The sequence below is a fragment of the Arvicola amphibius genome, unplaced genomic scaffold (genome assembly GCF_903992535.2).
Source record: "Arvicola amphibius unplaced genomic scaffold, mArvAmp1.2, whole genome shotgun sequence".
Classification (NCBI taxonomy): Eukaryota; Metazoa; Chordata; class Mammalia; order Rodentia; family Cricetidae; genus Arvicola; species Arvicola amphibius.
The window spans coordinates 309,109-327,158 of NW_024582316.1; the positions used below are offsets into that span (position 1 = coordinate 309,109).

An 18,050-nucleotide genomic window follows, 5' to 3' on the forward strand; every position below is an offset into this window, starting at 1 on the left:
GAACTCAAATGTCATATGGGAGGGGTATGGAATAGAGATTTTGCTAATTTTACCACCCAGTTAGTGCATGCTAGATTGTTGCAGCGCTTGTCTGGCTCATTGGTGCTGTCAGTCCTGTGGATACTTTGTTTAGTATCTTTAGTACTTTGTGTCTGGGTAGCCACAGATGGGCAATACTTTGGGGGCAGGATGCCACCAAAGACAGGGAATATTAGAGGGCTATTCCCCACGAAAGGAAAGGTATTCCACTTAAAGTAACAAGACAGGCACCATTTATTTTATAAAATAAAACATGGGGAGTTGTGATCTAGCTGCCCTCACTCCCCCTGACTGACAGCAGAACTTCCTTGTGGTCTATAATTGACAAGGATGTTTGTGTTCTTTCTGGCCGGTGATTTTCCAAAGAAGCAGTGGAGGTATAAAAAGCTTTAGTGGGGGGGGGGGGCAAAATAAACGTTGCTGTTCTTCCACCTGAAAAGAAGCCTCTGTGTCTGAATCCCAGCATCCCCTGCCAGTCTTGGCATCCAGGCTGCACATAGAACCTCCCATGCACTCCAGGGTGAGCAATCAGACCCTAGTGGGTCTGTGGGTATGGGAGCACTGCTGTAGGGTTATCTCCTCAACGTATAGTCTTCTCTTTGCCAAGTCTCTGGAAGCTGGGGTGGCAACCCAGGCTGCAGCTTAGAATGAAGTCTAATGAAGGCAGCATGTTCTGGCTACTATTGTGTTCTGTGTTGTGGTAGAGGGCACCCAGAACACCAGTGTCTAGGATAATGGGACGAGTGCCAGGGAAGGCCATGGTGAGTGACTGCTCCTCAAAGGGGTGAGTCAGAAATGAACCTATATCTGGGCAGGTTTACCACCTTAGGTCCCTAAACCCCGAGCCTTTGGTGGCCTGGGCATATCTTTCCATTCACCAGCCCAGGGTTCTTGCATGCTGGAGTGGGCATACTGAGTCCCCCCGTGTCTGAAACTCAAAAAGTCACCCTCCCAGGGTCTTGTGTCCCAAAGGCAGGGTATGTGGAGGCCCATAGAAGTGGCCCTGCTCTATCTTGACAAAAGGTCAGAGAGTTCGAGCATAGTTTTGCTCCTTCAAGGTCAAACAACAGGATATTTGGCCTTAGGTAAAGTTCTATATATTGCCCAAATAACAGAATGTTTCATCTAAGGTGTGGCTAATGGATGTTTTGCTCCAAATAGCAGGATGTTTGACCTAGGGCATTGCTGTTAGATATTTTGAATATTAAGAAAATAATCAGTCTTTTTGTTCCTTATATAATGATTAAAAAAACAAAAGTCTTTCGCCCATCCCTTTGGCTTGGGGTATAAAAGGGCTATGAAAAATGAACTTGAGGCAGATTCAGTATTCATTGGAATGACCTCCTGACTCTGTCTTCAGTCTTGTGTCCGTTTCTTTCCTCAATCCACATTCCACTTTTCAGGAACATATGGACAAGTCGGCTGGACCATGACAAATGGCGCTGGATGTTGCTGGGGTTGGAGCACAGGAGTAAAGTGATGGCCACCACAAATTAAAAGTGAGTGCGAGATAAAAATAAAGTGACAGTGTGGTGAGTGGCTCGGGAGTAAAGCTGTAAATATAGAGCAAAGGCTTTTATATTCTTGTTGGGTTTTGTGTATGGGTTGTATGTTTTGTTCCTATAACCAGAGATGTCATTGTAAATATATGTGCATTTATAATAATATGTCTGTCATTGATCTTGTGTGTTGGCTACACTGTAAATGTTTTTGATATGCCCAAATTCTATATAAATTCTATGGTTATTGTATGGGCAGCAACTTCTCAAGGTCACAGATGTTGTGTAAGGTGCTATGGGGAGGTCTACAAGCTCTGTTTAAAGCTCTAAGACTGTTTGTTGCATAGCTTATATAGAGAAGGACAGGGACAAAGAGACTGAACTGCTTTTGGGGATGACTGTTAGAGCGTGGCATGAGCCCTGCCCCTTGGGATACCAGTTGTGCTAATGTGCTAATCTCACCCGTAGCTCCAGCTCCCATCTCCATGCTGGCAGTCTTCCTAAGGTCGACACGGTGCTGAGACCAGAGCAGGAGCCAAAGCCCAAGACTGAAGGCAGAGTGAGCCTTGAGAGGCACAGCCAGTACCCGGGATCCAGGTCTGGTGGGGGATTGTGTGCAGAGTGGGCCAGTTCTACCTGCCCATGTGTTGACTTCTCAGCAGGGTTTTGCTTAGTCCCTCCAATACACATGTGACAGTGTCCCCAGGAGCCTGAGCAAACAGCGGGTCTATGTGGAGCCGGAGCCAAGGGAAACATGGCATCTCAGAGAGGGTTTCACCCCAACATCACTCGTGTGGAGGCTGAGAATCTCCTGCTAACCAGAGGAGTTGATGGCAGCTTTTTGACAAGGCCTAGTAAGAGTATCCCTGGAGATTTCACGTTGTCTGTTAGAAGAAATGGAGCTGTCAGTCACATCGAGGTTCAGAGCACTGGGGAATACTATGACCTCTATGATGGGAAGAAGTTTGCCACCTTGGCTGAACTGCTCCAGTATTACATGGAACATCCCGAGCAGCTAAAAGAAAAGAATGGAGATGTTGTTGAGCTCAAGTACCCACTGAATAGTGCAGACCCAACCTCTGAAAGGTGGTTCCATGGTCCCTTGTGTAGAAAAGAAGCAGAGGAATTGCTAATGGAGAAGGGTAAGCGTGGCAGCTTTCTTGTTCGAGGGAGCGAGAGACACCCTGGTGACTTTGTTCTCTCTGTCGTCACTCGTGATGACAAACGAAAGAGCAATGATGGCAGGTCCAAAGTGACCCACGTTATGATCCGATGTCAGGAACTGAAATACGATGTTGGTGGAGGAGAGTATTTTGACTCTTTGACAGACCTGATGGAGCATTACAAGAAGAACCCCATAGTGGTGACACGGGGCACAGTCCTGCAGCTGAAGCAGCCTCTCAACACAACTCGTCTTAATGCTGCTGAAATTGAAAGCAGGGTACGAGAGCTAAGCAAGGTAGCTGGGACCAGAGGTGCAGTCAAACAGGGCTTTTGGGAAGAATTTGAGACACTACAGAAACAGGACTACAAATTTCTTTATAGCCAAAAAGAAGGACAAAGACAAGAAAATAAAAACAAAAATAGATACAAAAACATCCTGCCATTCGATCACACTAGGGTTGTCCTGCACGATGGCGATCCCAATGAGCCCTTTTCTGATTACATCAATGCGAACATCATCAGGGGTGAATTTCAAACCAAGTGGCACAATTCAAAACCCAAAAAGAGCTACATTGCCACTCAAGGCTGCCTGAAGAACACGGTGAATGATTTCTGGAGGATGGTGTTCCAGGAGAACTCTCGAGTCATCAGCATGACCACAAAGGAGGTGGAGAGAGGGAAGAGCAAATGTGTCAAGTACTGGCCTGATGAGTATGCCTTCAAAGACTATGGTGTCATGCGTGTTAGGAACATCAAAGAAATTGCTGCTCATAACTACACCTTAAGAGAACTCAAGCTTTCCAAGGTTGGACAAGGAAACACAGAGAGAACGGTCTGGCAGTACCACTTTCAGACATGGCCCGACCATGGTGTGCCCAGTGACCCTGGAGGTGTGCTGGACTTCCTGGAGGAGGTCCACCACAAGCAGGAGAGCATCGTGGATGCAGGCCCTGTTGTAGTTCACTGCAATACTGGAATTGGCAGGACGGGAACACTCATTGTGATTGATATCCTTATTGACATCATTAGAGAGAAAGGTGTTGACCATGACATCGATATTTGTAAAACCATTCAGATGGTACGGTCTCAGAGGCCAGGAATGGTCCAGAAAGAAGCACAGTACCGGTTCATCTATATGGCTGTCCAGCATTACATCCAGAGGCTGCAGCACATGATCAAGGAGGAACATAAAAGCCAAATGAAAGGACCCGAACATAGCAATATTAAGAATTCCCTGGTGAACCAGACAATCAGTGGCCAGAGCCCCATGGCACATTGCACTCAAACACCACCCAGTGCAGAAGTGAGGGAGGTTCTGGGCTTGGAACATAGCTCATTACCATGTCCCATGAGCATTAGAAGTTTCCCAAGAACACGGAATGACTCTAAGAAGGATGATAATGATGACAGTGGGCATAGCTCCCAGAGGAGGGACAGCATCTCCAACAGGGTTTTATATGAAGAGTTCCTGGCACTGACAAGACGTATGGACTGTGTGGAGCACTCCATAGGCAGCATCATGTCCAAGATCGATGCTGTGGTTGTCACACTTAAGACCATGGAAAATGTGTATAAACAGTCGAGGTAGATGTTAAGTGCTATTCTATTTTGGCAATTATATTCTCCATTTGCAGGACAAATCATCCCTCTACAAACTGAGCTAGCCCTAAGATAATCCCCTGGCCACTCATGACCAGCATAATTGATGTGAGCTGAGTTAACTTTTAAATGATGGGATGTATGTGACTTTTGACATACTGGTTTTATGTTGTTCCATAGCCTTCCCTGCTATGTGAAAGTGGCAGTATCAGGAGAATGCAGAGCTTCGGTAAAAGCTATCCAAAAGTACCAGAGAGAGACAGTGGGCTTAATACAAACACAGTTTAACTGAAGAAACCCCGTTAATGGAAATTGTAAAGAAGGGCAATTATCTAAGTTTTGCCTCAAAATTGTAAAAATTCCTTTGTTATTGCCTAATTCTAGTTGCTTCTTACTATAAGGAGGAGTTCAGATACCAGTTTTTGCCACAGCCTTACAAGCTCATCTCTGGCTGTGGTCTCAAGGAGATTTATTTACTTATTTTTTTATTTTTATTTTTCCTGGAATAAAGTTTGCTTCTGGTTTACTAGACGTTGTGGTTTTTTTTTTTTACAACCCCCTGTGGACCTAACATTTGTTGACCCATACAGGGAAGCATAAACCTGGTTCTGGGGGGGGCACCCCAGTCTCTGGTCTCTGGTAAACTTTATTATTACTGTTTTTACCAATTGGTAAGTTTCTGGTTTTATCTGGTATGTGGTATCTGGACAATCTGAGGGCTCAAGAATGTCTAGTAGACAGGCTTCTAATCTCAGAGCCTGAGGGAAATGGGGGTTGTTCCAATTCCTCGTCTGGCCATTGGGTCATTTGGTTACAATCCTTTGGGACTGATAAGATCTCACGTGACCCAACGTGCAGCAATGTCTTGTCGAATCTGTTTGTCATGTTCTGTTTAATTGTCATATCATGTTGAAAATTGTCTACTGTCAGGCTCATGTGGTGGCTGTTATTAAATTCATGTCTACCATGGGCTAAGATTCCTCTGCGCCTCAGATCCTTTCAGATCCTATGCTCCCACTTCCAGGATTTCAGGAATTTAACAGTAGATTTTGCCAGCCTTCCCAGACCTCTCTGCCTCAGAAGTCCAGGCTTCAGTGGGCACCTGTCTGCACTAGCACTGCTGTTAGCCAGGGAGAGGACCGCCCCACCCCTGCAGGAGCTGTAGTCCCAGGCTGGCTTGTCAAGGAGAAGCCAGGAGGACAGAGGCAAGCAGAGGCAACTGCAAGGCCAGGTACCAAGGATGGCCATTGTTGGCCACTTGTCACGGAAAATAATTGGTTTTGGTCTCACAAAATGACACATGTTCCAAAGCTGCACAGCGGGAAGCGGAAAAGTGGAGCAGCAGTGGGACCAGAGCCATCAGGAAAGCAGGAGCTGATGCAGAGGTCATAGAGGGGTGCTGCATACTGGCTTGCTTTCTCTGTGGTGACATAAAACTAGTCAGTATAACCCTAGTAAAGTTTGGCTGACTGACTGCTGAGATCTTGCTTTCCCAGACTTCTTAATTTTTAAATCAGCAGAAAAAAGATTCATTCCTGTAACTGTCTAGCCTGGCCCAGCATAGACCAGCAAGACACAACTATGTCACAGCCTCACGCATGGCCCCTCTTTTCCCACCACTCTACAGTCCCTCCCTTGTCCCCTTTTCCCTTCACCTCCTAGGCCCAGCACTTCAGCCTCTGATGGAGACTGTCCTGGGAAGAACAGAACCACGTTCTCTGGGAGACCCTCAGGCCCACTTACGCTCAACCCCTGGATGGCCCCTGGGCTCTGGGAACTCACCCATTGGAATGCCCTAGCTCTACAGACATGGCCTGCTGTTCCCCTTCACCTGTACCTCACTTCCCAGCTATGCTTCATATAAACACTCAAAGATCTCTGCAACCTTTGTCTGTTCTTCTTTGCTCCTTGTCTGCCCTTCAGATTCTCTGCTGCACCCTCTGCTCACAGCAGGACCCCAACATGGCCCTTCTCATGAATCCAGCAACCCACAGCAGCCCAGGTCATGGGGCCACCAGCAGCTTGGGCCCAAGACTCAGGGCTCCTTCCTCCTTAAATGGTCACTCCAGGCTGAGACAGGCTGGCTTGCTGCTGGGTCTTTCTGCCCCTAGGCCTCAGTGCCTCTGAGCATTCCTGGGCCCTGTCCCTCTCTGCAAACCAGCAGCAGCTGCTGCCTTCCTAGCCTTTCCTCTTCAGTCACAGCTGCCCCATGGGAGCAGCCTGGGTCTCCCTGGGTTTCTAGTGTGCCTTGTGGCTTTCATCTCAGGAGTGGGGAACTCTGCATGATTCACTTGTTTTGGCACCTGGCTGAGTAGTGCAGGCTGGCTTCACACTCTCCATGAGATTCTCCTGCTCCCCAAATGCTGGGATGACATGTGTGCTACCATGCTGGCTAAAAAAATAGGTTCGACAAAGGACAGGGATGAGTGATCCTCGGTACTTCAACAGTAGGGGCACCAAAGTTTAAGGCCAAGACATCTTGGATTATGTCTAACAGTAGGGGTCTCCTCGAAGACTCTGTCACTCTCAGGACATGGCTATGTTAATAAAACTAGGCAGTAAGGAAACCTGTCAGAGGTTGCAAACAAGACTGCCAGGCTGGGGGACACTCAGTGGCAGGGTGCTCACTTGACATTGTGAGGGCCCAAGTTTCATCCCTACCATCACAGAAAACAACACATCTGCTGGGGATGTAGTTCAGTGGTTGGGTGATTGCCTAGCGTATGTGAGGACCTTGGCTCCATCCCCAGGACTAAACCCCAACACCCACAACCCCACCAGGACCAGTGATCTCTGTCAGCTATGAGGCCTGAGTACAATTCTCATGACTGATGGTGCAAGGAGAGAAACAACTCCCTCAAGTTGTCCCTACATGCTCCTGTGCCCTCCACACACACACACACACACACACACACACACACACACAGAAAGTGTAATTAAGAAAAACAAGTAGCAGGGCAGTTGCTGTCTCACACCTTTAAACCTAGCATGTGGGAGACAGAGGTCAGTGAGTTTGAGGTCAGTTTGATCTACAGAGCAAGATCCCGGACACCCAGAACTGCACAGAATTCCTGTTTAGCAAACAAAACAGAGTATTGAAAAAAAAAAAAAGAAAAGAAAAAGGAAGGAAAGAAATTGGGTCTGAAGAGCACTTGCTGCTCTTCCAGGGGATCTGAGTTTGTTTCCCAACACCCACACTGGGAGGCTTATCAGACTTCCCAGTGCAACTTGTATATGTGTTCCTGTGCCGCTGGCTCCCATTCACCATAGGGACTGCATCTTCTTTTTTTTTTTTTCATGGTTTATTTTTTTATATTTAAAAATGGGACTGCATCTTCTTAAGAGGAATGCAGATCTGACCTCCAGGCCTACACCTTCAAGGGGCCTGTTCTGCGTCCTTCCAAAGGTGAGTTTTAAAGCCCCCACATCCCCCGCCAAGAAGAAGGGAGTACCACTTAGAATAGAAACTGTAGGAGGGTGTTCTTCACATACAGAATGCAAAGAAAGTCCAGAGGTCCTACTTAGTATCTCCAGCCAAGGGGTGGTGTGAGTGGGTGTGGCTTCAAAAAGTCTCTCTAAAGCCTGGTAGGCTTCAGAGCAAGCTAAATGCATGAGTCCTAAGCTGGGAAGGAGGAATGGCTAATATAGCACCCTGCTCCTCACAGCTCCGTGGATCCTGTTCCAGGAAAAGGTGCACCTACACATGTCCGAGTCCTCGGGTGTACAAGAGGTCAGATGGGGACTTGGAGAACAGGACAAAATCTGTGGCACTTCTATATTAGGCGTGAAACTTGCAAAAGCTGGGCCTGGAAAGCCACAGAAGAACTTTTCCTAAGAGGGCCCGAAGAGGGGAAAGGAGGAAGAAAGAGCTCCAGCAGCCCAGGAGATGATGGGGTGCAGCCTCTGGAGAGTCACCTCCTCATTCCTCCACAACACAGCACAGACTCTTCTGTCTCCTGCCCTGCAATTCTGGTGGTGGAACTTAGAGCATTCAGCATACATGCTGGGTAAGTGTTCCACCATGGGCCCACACCCCCAGACAGGTATCCAGTATGTTTCTCCAACAAGTGCAAAGTCTGGCTTGGACCTCCTAGCTGGGCAAAACCCTCTTTCAAGTCCAGCTGGTGACTGTGTGGGTCAGGTGGGGACTCGGGACTCCTGGTTTAACTCCCCTCCTGACAAGAGACCATGAACGTAGCATGTGCTGGATGGGTTGAAAGTCCAATCCAGAAAGCCTTGCTTGTGCCTACTTCTTGCCTGCCTCCCAAGAGCATAGCTGAGCCAGCCGAGATCTCCTTATGCCTCAGAGTCACAGCTACTGTCCCTTTATAGGGAAAGAAGACATTTCCATGAGGCAGGTCCTGATAGTGACAGGTGGCATGGATTATAACTCGGGCAGAATTGGGGCCACAGGGATCAAGGCTTGGAATGAAGGGAGCCTAATATGTTTCCTGTGAAGCGGGGGCTGCCTCCAGCCAAACACAGAAAGCCATGTCAAGGATTAACCCATGATGACAAGAGCAGAGACCCCATAGCTCTGGTCTTTGGGACACTTGCTGTGGCCCCTGCTTTTGTTTGTCTCAACTGACTTTTCCAGTCAACTACCAGGACAGGGTCCTTGTTTATTGCTATTTTCCCAAAATGGACTCAGGCAGGTTTTGGCTTTGGAGATGGACCTAGGATTTCTAGAACCAGGCAGGAAGTGTGGCTAGGATGCAGAGTTTGTGCTCTGGATCTTAACACATGCAAGGCCCAGGCTTCCTCAGCTCCCAGGAGATGAAAAAGGCAAGTGCTTTTCTAGAACCTCATCGTCTACAATAGCTCTTAATCCGAATTTGGTGGTCAAACTGTCCTGATGCCGGGTCCTTCTTTGAACTCAGGGCCACCCTTTGCACTATGTGATGCTGTAGTGTTTCCAGCTTGCATCATAATGAGTGTGGTGACCAAAGATGGTGATAGTTTTGTGTAGAATGGTCCACATGGAAGGGGCTGAAGGCAACAATAGACGTTGTGTATGAAGTCTGGCTAAAGTTCCTACTGGTCTCAGTGTATCTCTGGGGCATCTGCAGGAGTCAGGGGAGAGGTGGGGAGAGCTTGGTTTCTTGTGGTGTTTGCTGGCTGGTAGAAGGGATTGCCCATGAGTGACCATGGAAGGAATGCCAGCTGAAGAAGCCTGGGGGCACAGTAGGGCCATTGTCTCTCTAGCTCTTGTATCACCACTAACCTGGGTTTCTGGATACTCGGTCCCCATCTGGGAACAAACTGTCACTTTTCCTGCAGCATTAGCTGTGTGAGACTCCATTCTCAGAGGTTGCCTGATCACCATGTCTCTCATAAACTGCATTATTTCCTCCACAGTCTCAGGCCGCCAAGGTACCCATCTTTTTCCATCTGCCTGCTGTTAAGGTTTTGTGTGTGTGTGTGTGTGTGTGTGTGTGTGTCTGTGTGTGTGTGTGTGCACATGCTCTTTCATCTCCATTGCAGTCCCTTGTCTGCCTGTTCCTTTTGACAACTCCCTCACCAATGACCATGATATTCCTGCTTCACCTTAGTTGGGGAAGGTCTCCTACTCTGGGACTCATCCAGCCGATGATCCGCTCTCAGATGTGGCCTGCCCCGTGTCCCACCTACCAGCACTTTTTGTCTTTGAAGTCCCCAACCCACCTGTGCTAGGAAGCTCCTGCCCGGCTCATCATTCAGCCAGGCTCCCCCAGCCATGGCCTCCTCACAGAACAAGACAGGCCCTTCTCTTTTGCCCTTGTGGTCTTTCAGTTTCTCCTGACAGTGCCTACAGATCGAAATTTTACCCATGACCAGCATGGATTGCAAATACTCCAGAACTAAGAGCTTTGTTATCCTAAGTGAGCTCCTGTGCCCTCCCTCAACCCAGGCTCCATGATGGTTAATTGGACTGTGTCTTTCTGATGCTGAAGTCCAAATTCAGAAAAGTGGAGCCTGATTTGCAATAGGATCTTGTAGAGATCAGAAGTTGAGGCCACATGGGAGTTAGTTGCTCTCTTCATGGACAGCAAGGTATGCATAAAAGAATATTCCAAATACTTGGGTGGGATACCAGGGAAATCAAGCCTTTGAGCTCAAAAGTACTGCCGACATTGCTCATTTGTATTGCTAATGCGCCCTCTAGTGGCTGTCCTTGGTTGTCAGCTTGACTGAAAGGAATTAACTAAAACACAACTGGGTACAGTTGTGAGAGATATTTTCTTAATTTATTTGATTTGGGAAGACACAATTCTATTTTAGGCCCCCGGCTTGGTGATACAGGGTTTCAATACCAACCAACACTAGGGAGACAGGCAACTTTGCATGAATTGAAGACAAAATAGATGATAGATAGATAGATAGGAAGATACATAGATAGGTAGGTAGGTAGGTAGGTAGGTAGGTAGGTAGGTAGGTTGGTAGGAAGGTAGAAAGAGAGATAGCCAGACAGAGAGACAGAGAGGTGATAAAGCACCTCCGAGATCAGGGAGACCAAAGCAGGCAGATCACTGTGAGTTTTAGGCTCCGTTGTTCTATAGATTGAGATTCTGGACAGGCAAAGTAACACAGAGAAACCCTGGTGGTTTTTTTTTTATGGTGTTTAGTGCATGCATTTGATCCTAGCACTAGGAGGCAGAGGCAGATGGATCTCTGTGAGTGTGAGGCCAGTCTTGTCTACAAAGTGAGTTCCAGGGCATACAAGGGCACACAAGGAAACCCTATGTTGAAAAACCACAAATAAGCAAACAAATAAACAGATAATAACAGACAATAAAAATATTTCAGAGTTCAACTAATTGACTTCATCCGCAATAAAAATTATAAACATAAAAATATCGAACGTAGTTGAACACATTGGCACAGGAGACCGTTTCCTAAATAGAACCCTAGTAGCACAGACATTGAGAGAGACAACATTAATAAATGAGACCTCCTGAACCTGAAAAGCTTCCGTAAAGCAAAGGACATGGCCAACCAGACAAAACGACGGCCTACAGAATGGGAAAAGATCTTCACTAACCCCACATCAGACAGAGGTCTGAGCTCCAAAATAGACATAGAACTCAAGAAATTGGTCATCAAAAGAACAAATAATCCAATTAAAAAAAATGGACTACAGACCTAAACAGAGAACTCTCAACAGAGGGATCTAAAATGGTTGAAAGACACTTAAATGCTGGGTCGGCGGCGGGGTGTGGGGGAGGGAGGGAGGGGGTCATGCAAAGATGAGGACACCACCAAGTTAGTAAACCAGGAGTAAACTTTATTTTAGAAACCAGATCCTAGGAAACCCAGAAGCAAACTTAAAAATAAAAAAGAAAAAAGAAAAAGACAAAAACACCGCGAGGCACAGAAGCTTATCAGCTAGCGGAGACTACAGGCTGAGTTTGGGCTTCTGACACTGTGGCAAAAGGCCTGTGTCTGAAACGAATTTTTATAGTTGGGGCATCAAGCATTAGCTCTGAACAAAGGAATTTTTATGATCTTGCCCTGACCCGTGGGTCAGTCAACATTAGACCCTAAGGAGGGTAGTGAGTTTTCATGTCAATGGGTAACTAGGCAGCTATCATGAAATAAGTTTCAAAGTAGATTTCTTCACCAAATGCATAACAGTCCTGTAGGAGACCATGCCGTAGCATGGTTTTATTTCATTGTGTGTGTGTGTGTGTGTGTGTGTGTGTGTGTGTGGTGGGGGGGTGTTCTCTGACTCTCCCGTACATTGAGTTGAACTTCCGATTTTATATGTTTTTCTCAGTGTGCCCATGTTTGTATGCGTGCGTGTGTGTATGTGTGTTTATGCATGTGGGGGGTGGGGTCACAATTCAAAACATTGTAGTGAAGGCCCTTTGTAGACAGCCTGGGTGCATAAATATGCACATCTAAGCTGACAGATCAAGTCGTAGCCTCACCCTTTAATGGTTCAGCAAGGAGTTCTAGCTCTTAGGAAGGGCTGGTGACCTTGAACTTTACAGGCCTCTGAAATCTGGCATCTCACTTTTACCAGGTGCCCTCAGGGGATAGGAGTGGAGGCCAGGGCCCCTGCAACAGGAGATCATCCACGGGCTCTCAGTGTTCCTGGGCCTGCTTAGAGAAAGACGTGAGACTTGAGGGCACAGAGAAAATTAAAACAGCTGTGGAAGAATATGAAAAATTCCCACTTGGATATCTGTTCCAGGAATGCTAACCTAGTGAATTATTTGGAACGTTTTCTCTTCAGACAGAAAAAAAATAAAAATGAAAATAAAAATATCATTTTATTAATTTCTTTTAGAGGGTCTGTTTCCAGCCAGGATGGTTTGCACTTGCTGCGCTATTGAAGATGATCTCCTGATCCTTATTTCCAGTTCCTGAGTGCTGGCTGGGCTCACCGTACACTCGAGTTTTTGAGGCCGGCCTTTCTTGTAGACCAGGCAGGCCTCAAACCCCCAGGGCCTCCTGTGTGCTGGGAATAAAGGCTGGCACCACAACTGCCTGGCCTATTTCAAATTTTATTTCAGTCTCTCAGTGTGGCTTGTGTATGTGGGGGAGACAGGGAAGGTGTCACATTTCAAAACGTTTTCGTTACTGTACTTAGCACAGCACTCTTTTACATTTTATTTTACTTTTATTTGAGACAGTGTTTCCAGGTGGGTAGGACTTAGTTTAATTTCAATTTCTTAAAGAATTTTTTATAATTTATTTAACTTTACTTTATGAAGGTGTCAGACCACCCAGAAACTGGCTATACAATCACTATGAGATGCCATATGGGTGGGGTAGCTTTTGACCTCACCAGAGGAAGGCATTCAAGAGCATGGGCTCCATATCTGGCAGAGGCAGGATCTCTGAGAGTTTTAGGCCAGCCTTGTCTACAAGAAAGGAGCTACTTCCAAGAACAGTTTCCAAAGCAGCAGAGAAACCCTGTCTCATAAAACACAACACAAAAGCAAACAAAAATTAAATACAATAAGAGACAGACAGACGAGGGGGTGGAGAGAGAGAGAGAGAGAGAGAGAGAGAGAGAGAGAGAGAGAGGGAGGGAGAGAGAGAAGAAACGAGAAACGTTTTATTATTAATGCCAGGTCATTTATTTTAATTTTAGTTTTTCCCTTAAGATTGTATTCGCAGCAGCATTGTTCAGAAAGAAGTCCTGGGCCATGTAGTGAAATAGTCTGTCTGAAACACAAATGAGAAGACAGGTCCTGGAATCGTTTTTTTTTTTTTTTTTTTTTTTTTTTTTTTTTTCCCACTTGGAATTCATTTCCAGGAATAGTATCGTCATAGTGATTTGTTGTGAACATTTTCAGTTAGGACAGAAAAAATAAAAATGTCATTTTATTGATTTCTTGTAGAAGGTCTGTTTCCCACCACGATGGTTCGCACTTGCTGAGCTGCTGAAGATAATCTCCTGATCCTTGTATTTTCAGTTTCTGAGTGCTGCTGCCGTGACAGACACGGGCCCTCACACTCGAGTTTATGAGACACTACTGAGAGCATGATGGAGCCCATAGGACAAGGCTTTGGCTTCCCCTTCCCCTCCCACATAAGCCACATACATGACTGGATGAATGGCTGAATGAATGAATGAATGAATGAATGAATGAATGAATGAATAAATAAGGTCACTCTTAAATTGGAGTGGGTGTCAGGAGCACAAGAAGCCAAATCTCTGCTGTACTCCCTGTCACCCGAAGAGGGCACCAGAGCTCCACCGTGTGGTTTCTGGAAATTCCAGAAATTCCATCTCTCCAGTTCTGATTCTTTCATCCGTCTTCCGGCGTGCCTGCATTGAGGGAGAGAGTGGGGGCGCCCTTCCTCCCCGCTTCTCTGCCTGTCTGCGTGCGTCGCGTCCTGGATAGCCAGAGTGCCCGCCACCGATGCCCGAGATGTAGCCGGCAGCCCTGGGGCTGGGGGAAAGAGAGAGAGCGTGGGTCCCCTGGAGAGCCTTGGGCAGAGGCTCCGTGGATTCGCTGCAAGAGGCCTCACCGCCTCTGAGGAGCCCATGGGGGAGGGGGAAATGGAAGGTCAACCGTACAGTCCTGCCTGGCTTTTGCTTTGTTTTGGTTTTGTTTAGTTTTCAGATACAGCTGGGATCGGGTCTGAATCCAGGACAGACTCCAAAGCTAGGGAGAAATCCTGTCTCAGAAAACAAAAAATAAATATATAAATTAATAAATGAATGGATAGATTGAGAGAGAGAGAGAGAGAACCAGTCAGAGAGACACAAAGATGATAAAAATCCTGTCTCAGAAAACAAAACTCTGTGAGTGTGAGGCCAGTCTTGTCTACAAAGTGAGTTCCAGGGCAGACAAGGGTACACACGAAACCCTGTGTTGAAAAAAAACACAAATAAATAAACTGATAATAACAATGAAAATATCTGAGAGTTCAAATAATTGGCTTCATCCACTATAAAAAAAGTATAAAAATAAGAATATCAAACACATTAGAACGCATTGGCACAGGAGACCGCTTTCTAAATAGAACCCCAATAGCACAGACTCTAGAGAAACAAAATTAATCAATGGGACCTCCTGAAACTGAAAAGCTTCTGTAAAGCGAAGCACACACACGGCCAACAAGACGATGGCCTACAGAATGGGAAAAGATCTTTACTAAGCCCACATCCGACAGAGTACAGACCTAAACAGAGAACTCTCAACAGAGGAATCTAAAATGGCTGAAAGACACTTAAGGAAATGTTCAACATGCTCACTCATCAGAGAAATGTAAATCAAAACAACTCTGAGATTCCACTTTATACCTGTAAGAATGGCCAAGGTCAAAAACACTGATGACAACTTATGCTGGAGAGGTGGTGGGAAAAGGGAACACTCCTGAACTGCTGGTGGGAATGCAAGCTGGTATAGTCCCCTTTGGGTGTCAGTGTGGTGATTTCTCAGAAAATTAGGAAACAACCTTCCTCAAGACCCAGAAATACCACTTTTAAGTATATATGTAAAGGATGCTCAATTGTGCCACAAAGACACATGCTCAGCTATGTTCATTTCAGCATTGCTTGTCATAGCCAGAACCTGGAAACAGCCTAAATGCCCTCTGACCGAAGAATGGATGAGGAAAATGTGTTACACTGACACAATAGAGTACTACACAGCAGAAAAGAATAACATCTTGGATTTTGCAGGCAAATGGATGAAGCTAGGAAACATCATTTTGAGAGAGGTAACCCAGACCCAAACCCAGAAAGACAATTATCACATGTACTCACTCATAAGTGGTTTTTACACATAAAACAAAGAAAACCAGCCCCAAAATCACAATCCCAGAGAAGCTAGACAACAATGTGGACCCTAAGAGAGACACACATAGATCTATTCTACATGGGTAGTAGAAAAAGACAAGATCTCCTGAGTAAATTGGGAGCATGGGGATCTTGGGAAAGGGTTGAAGGGGAGGGGAGAGACAGGGAGCAGAGAAAAAATGTAGAGCTTAACAAAAATCAATAAAAATAAAATAAATTAAACAAATAAACAAAATAGACATAAATTTAAAAAAACACACAAACGAAGTAGAAATAAATACCCTCAGGGTGGCTGGAGAGATGGCTTAGCAGTTAAGAGCACTAACTGCTGCTCTTCCAGAGGACCCGGGTTTTGTTCCCGGCACCCATATGGCAGCTAACAGCTGTCTCTGACTCCACACACAGATAAACATGCAGGGAAAATACCAATGCAAATAAAACTTTAAAAAATCATCTGAAAAATAAATAAATTAAATAATTAAATAAATAAGTAAGTAAGTAAATGAATGAATGAATGAATGAATGAATGAATGAATGAATGAATATGGGTGCTGGGAATGGAAACCACTTCCTTGGAGCCACTGAGCCATCTTTTCAGGCCCTTAATTTTTTTTTAAATTATGTTTCTCTGGGTATGCTTTTGTGTGTGTGTGTGTGTGTGTGTGTGTGTGTGTGTGTGTGTGTGTGTGTGTGTGTTTATGTGGTGGCTTTTGAACTCACCAAGATGAAAGCATTCAAAAGGACCAAGAGCGCAGTGTAAAACGGCCACCGCTAGGTGGCGCCCGACAACTGACCTTATAGATGGATTGCTCGCTGGCTTGCTGGCTGCTGGGCTCACACTACGAAAACGAAAGTAGCCAGGCTGTGGTGGTTCACGCATTTAATCCCAGCACTCAGGAGGCAGAGGCAGACGGATCTCTGTGAGTTCGAGGTCAGCCTGGTCTACAAGAGCTAGTTCCAGGACAGGCTCCAAAGCCACAGAGAAACCCTGTCTCGAAAAACCAAAACAAAAAAAGAAAAAAAAAAAGAAAAAGAAAAAAGAAAAGAAAACGAAAGTAGTGTGACCAAGACAGACCACAGGCAGCTAGGAAAAGCAGGTGAATCGCTTGCTTGCTTGCTCACTTGCTCTTTGAGAGGGACACTCACGGGGAACAAAGAGTGTGTCTGACCCATCAGTGACGGTCCTAGGTGGGCCGAGGGGGCTGCCACACACAATTAGGGCATGGTGAGTGGGAGGGAGGGACCGACAAAAAAAAGAATCAGAGCACTGAATATACAGATGCACCGTGAATACAACAATGTTGACTGGAAAAACACCCAAACTAACACACACGCACGCACGCACACACACACACACACACACACACACACAATCCATATGATTTGCTGGCTAGCAGATAAAATGAAGTCCAGTTTAAAAATGATATAAAATGCATAAACTTGAAAGACACGGAACCGGAAAGAAGAAAAACTGGGAAGTTACCCTTGAAAGCCTTGGCACAGGAAACTACTTCCAGACACTCTTAGAATTTCGCAGATATGCAGGAGAAAATACTAATACACAAATAAATGATCAAATTAGGTCGTCAGGCAGCCACCTCACCAGCCTCAGAAATTTTAGGATGGGCAGTTACAGCAATCAATATATGCATGTATCTTACCTGTATCTTGTCCTGGAAGATATCTGTGGTGATTGGCATGTGCTACCCGAGAGACCGCACACTCCTTCCAGGAGCCTTCAGTTGATAGTGAAGTGCTGGGTAGAATCAGGGGCTGAGGAATGTAAACGTCAAATGTTAAGAGCTTTCCTGCCACCTGTTGATAACATTGAAAAGCAAAGCAAGTCTCACTGCGATTGGTTAATCACAGAGGTGGGAGGGGTTTTCAGGAGTTTACTCACAGTCCTTTAAAAATATTTCCTAGGATGGGTGTGGTAGCTATGCCTTAATCCAAACACTGAGGAGGCTGCTTTGCAATTCAGTGTGGTGTACTTAATGAGTCCTACAATGCTGGGGGATAAAACATTCTGCATCCCCTGTGTTTCTGGGCGCTCCTGGTGCATGCCTTTAATCCTGCACTTGGGAAGCCGAAGCAGGTGGATCTGAGCTAGTTTCAATACAGCTGTTCCAGAGAGAAACACTGTCTCCGGGGATAAAAAGTCTTCTGGGCTGGGCTTGGTGATACAGGGTTTTAATACCAACCAACACTAGGGAGACAGGCAGCTTTGCATGAATTGAAGACAAAATTATTATACATAATAAGTTCTAGAACAGCCAGAAACACATACATAAACAATCTTTAAAAACAAAAACAAGCAAAGCCGGTGATGGTTGCTCACGCCTTTTATCCCTGCACTTGGGAAGCACAGACAGGTGGATCTCTGTGAGTTCAATCACAGCCTGGGCAAGCATGTGGTTCACCCACTGATAAAAAAAGGCAAAACATTTATAGACATAAAATAATAGTGATGGTGGAGGGAGAAAGCACAGATGAGGTACATATCCAAG

The 18,050-nt window shown here is 45.8% G+C and overlaps 1 protein-coding gene across 1 annotated transcript; it reads left to right on the top strand.

The window, feature by feature from the left end:
* The first annotated feature begins 2,292 nt into the window (after positions 1-2,292).
* LOC119805823 (tyrosine-protein phosphatase non-receptor type 11-like) lies at positions 2,293-4,290 on the top strand. The gene has a single exon (XM_038317620.1). The coding sequence runs from the start codon at positions 2,293-2,295 to the stop codon at positions 4,288-4,290; it is 1,998 nt and encodes a 665-aa protein (XP_038173548.1).
* Positions 4,291-18,050: the final 13,760 nt, after the last annotated feature.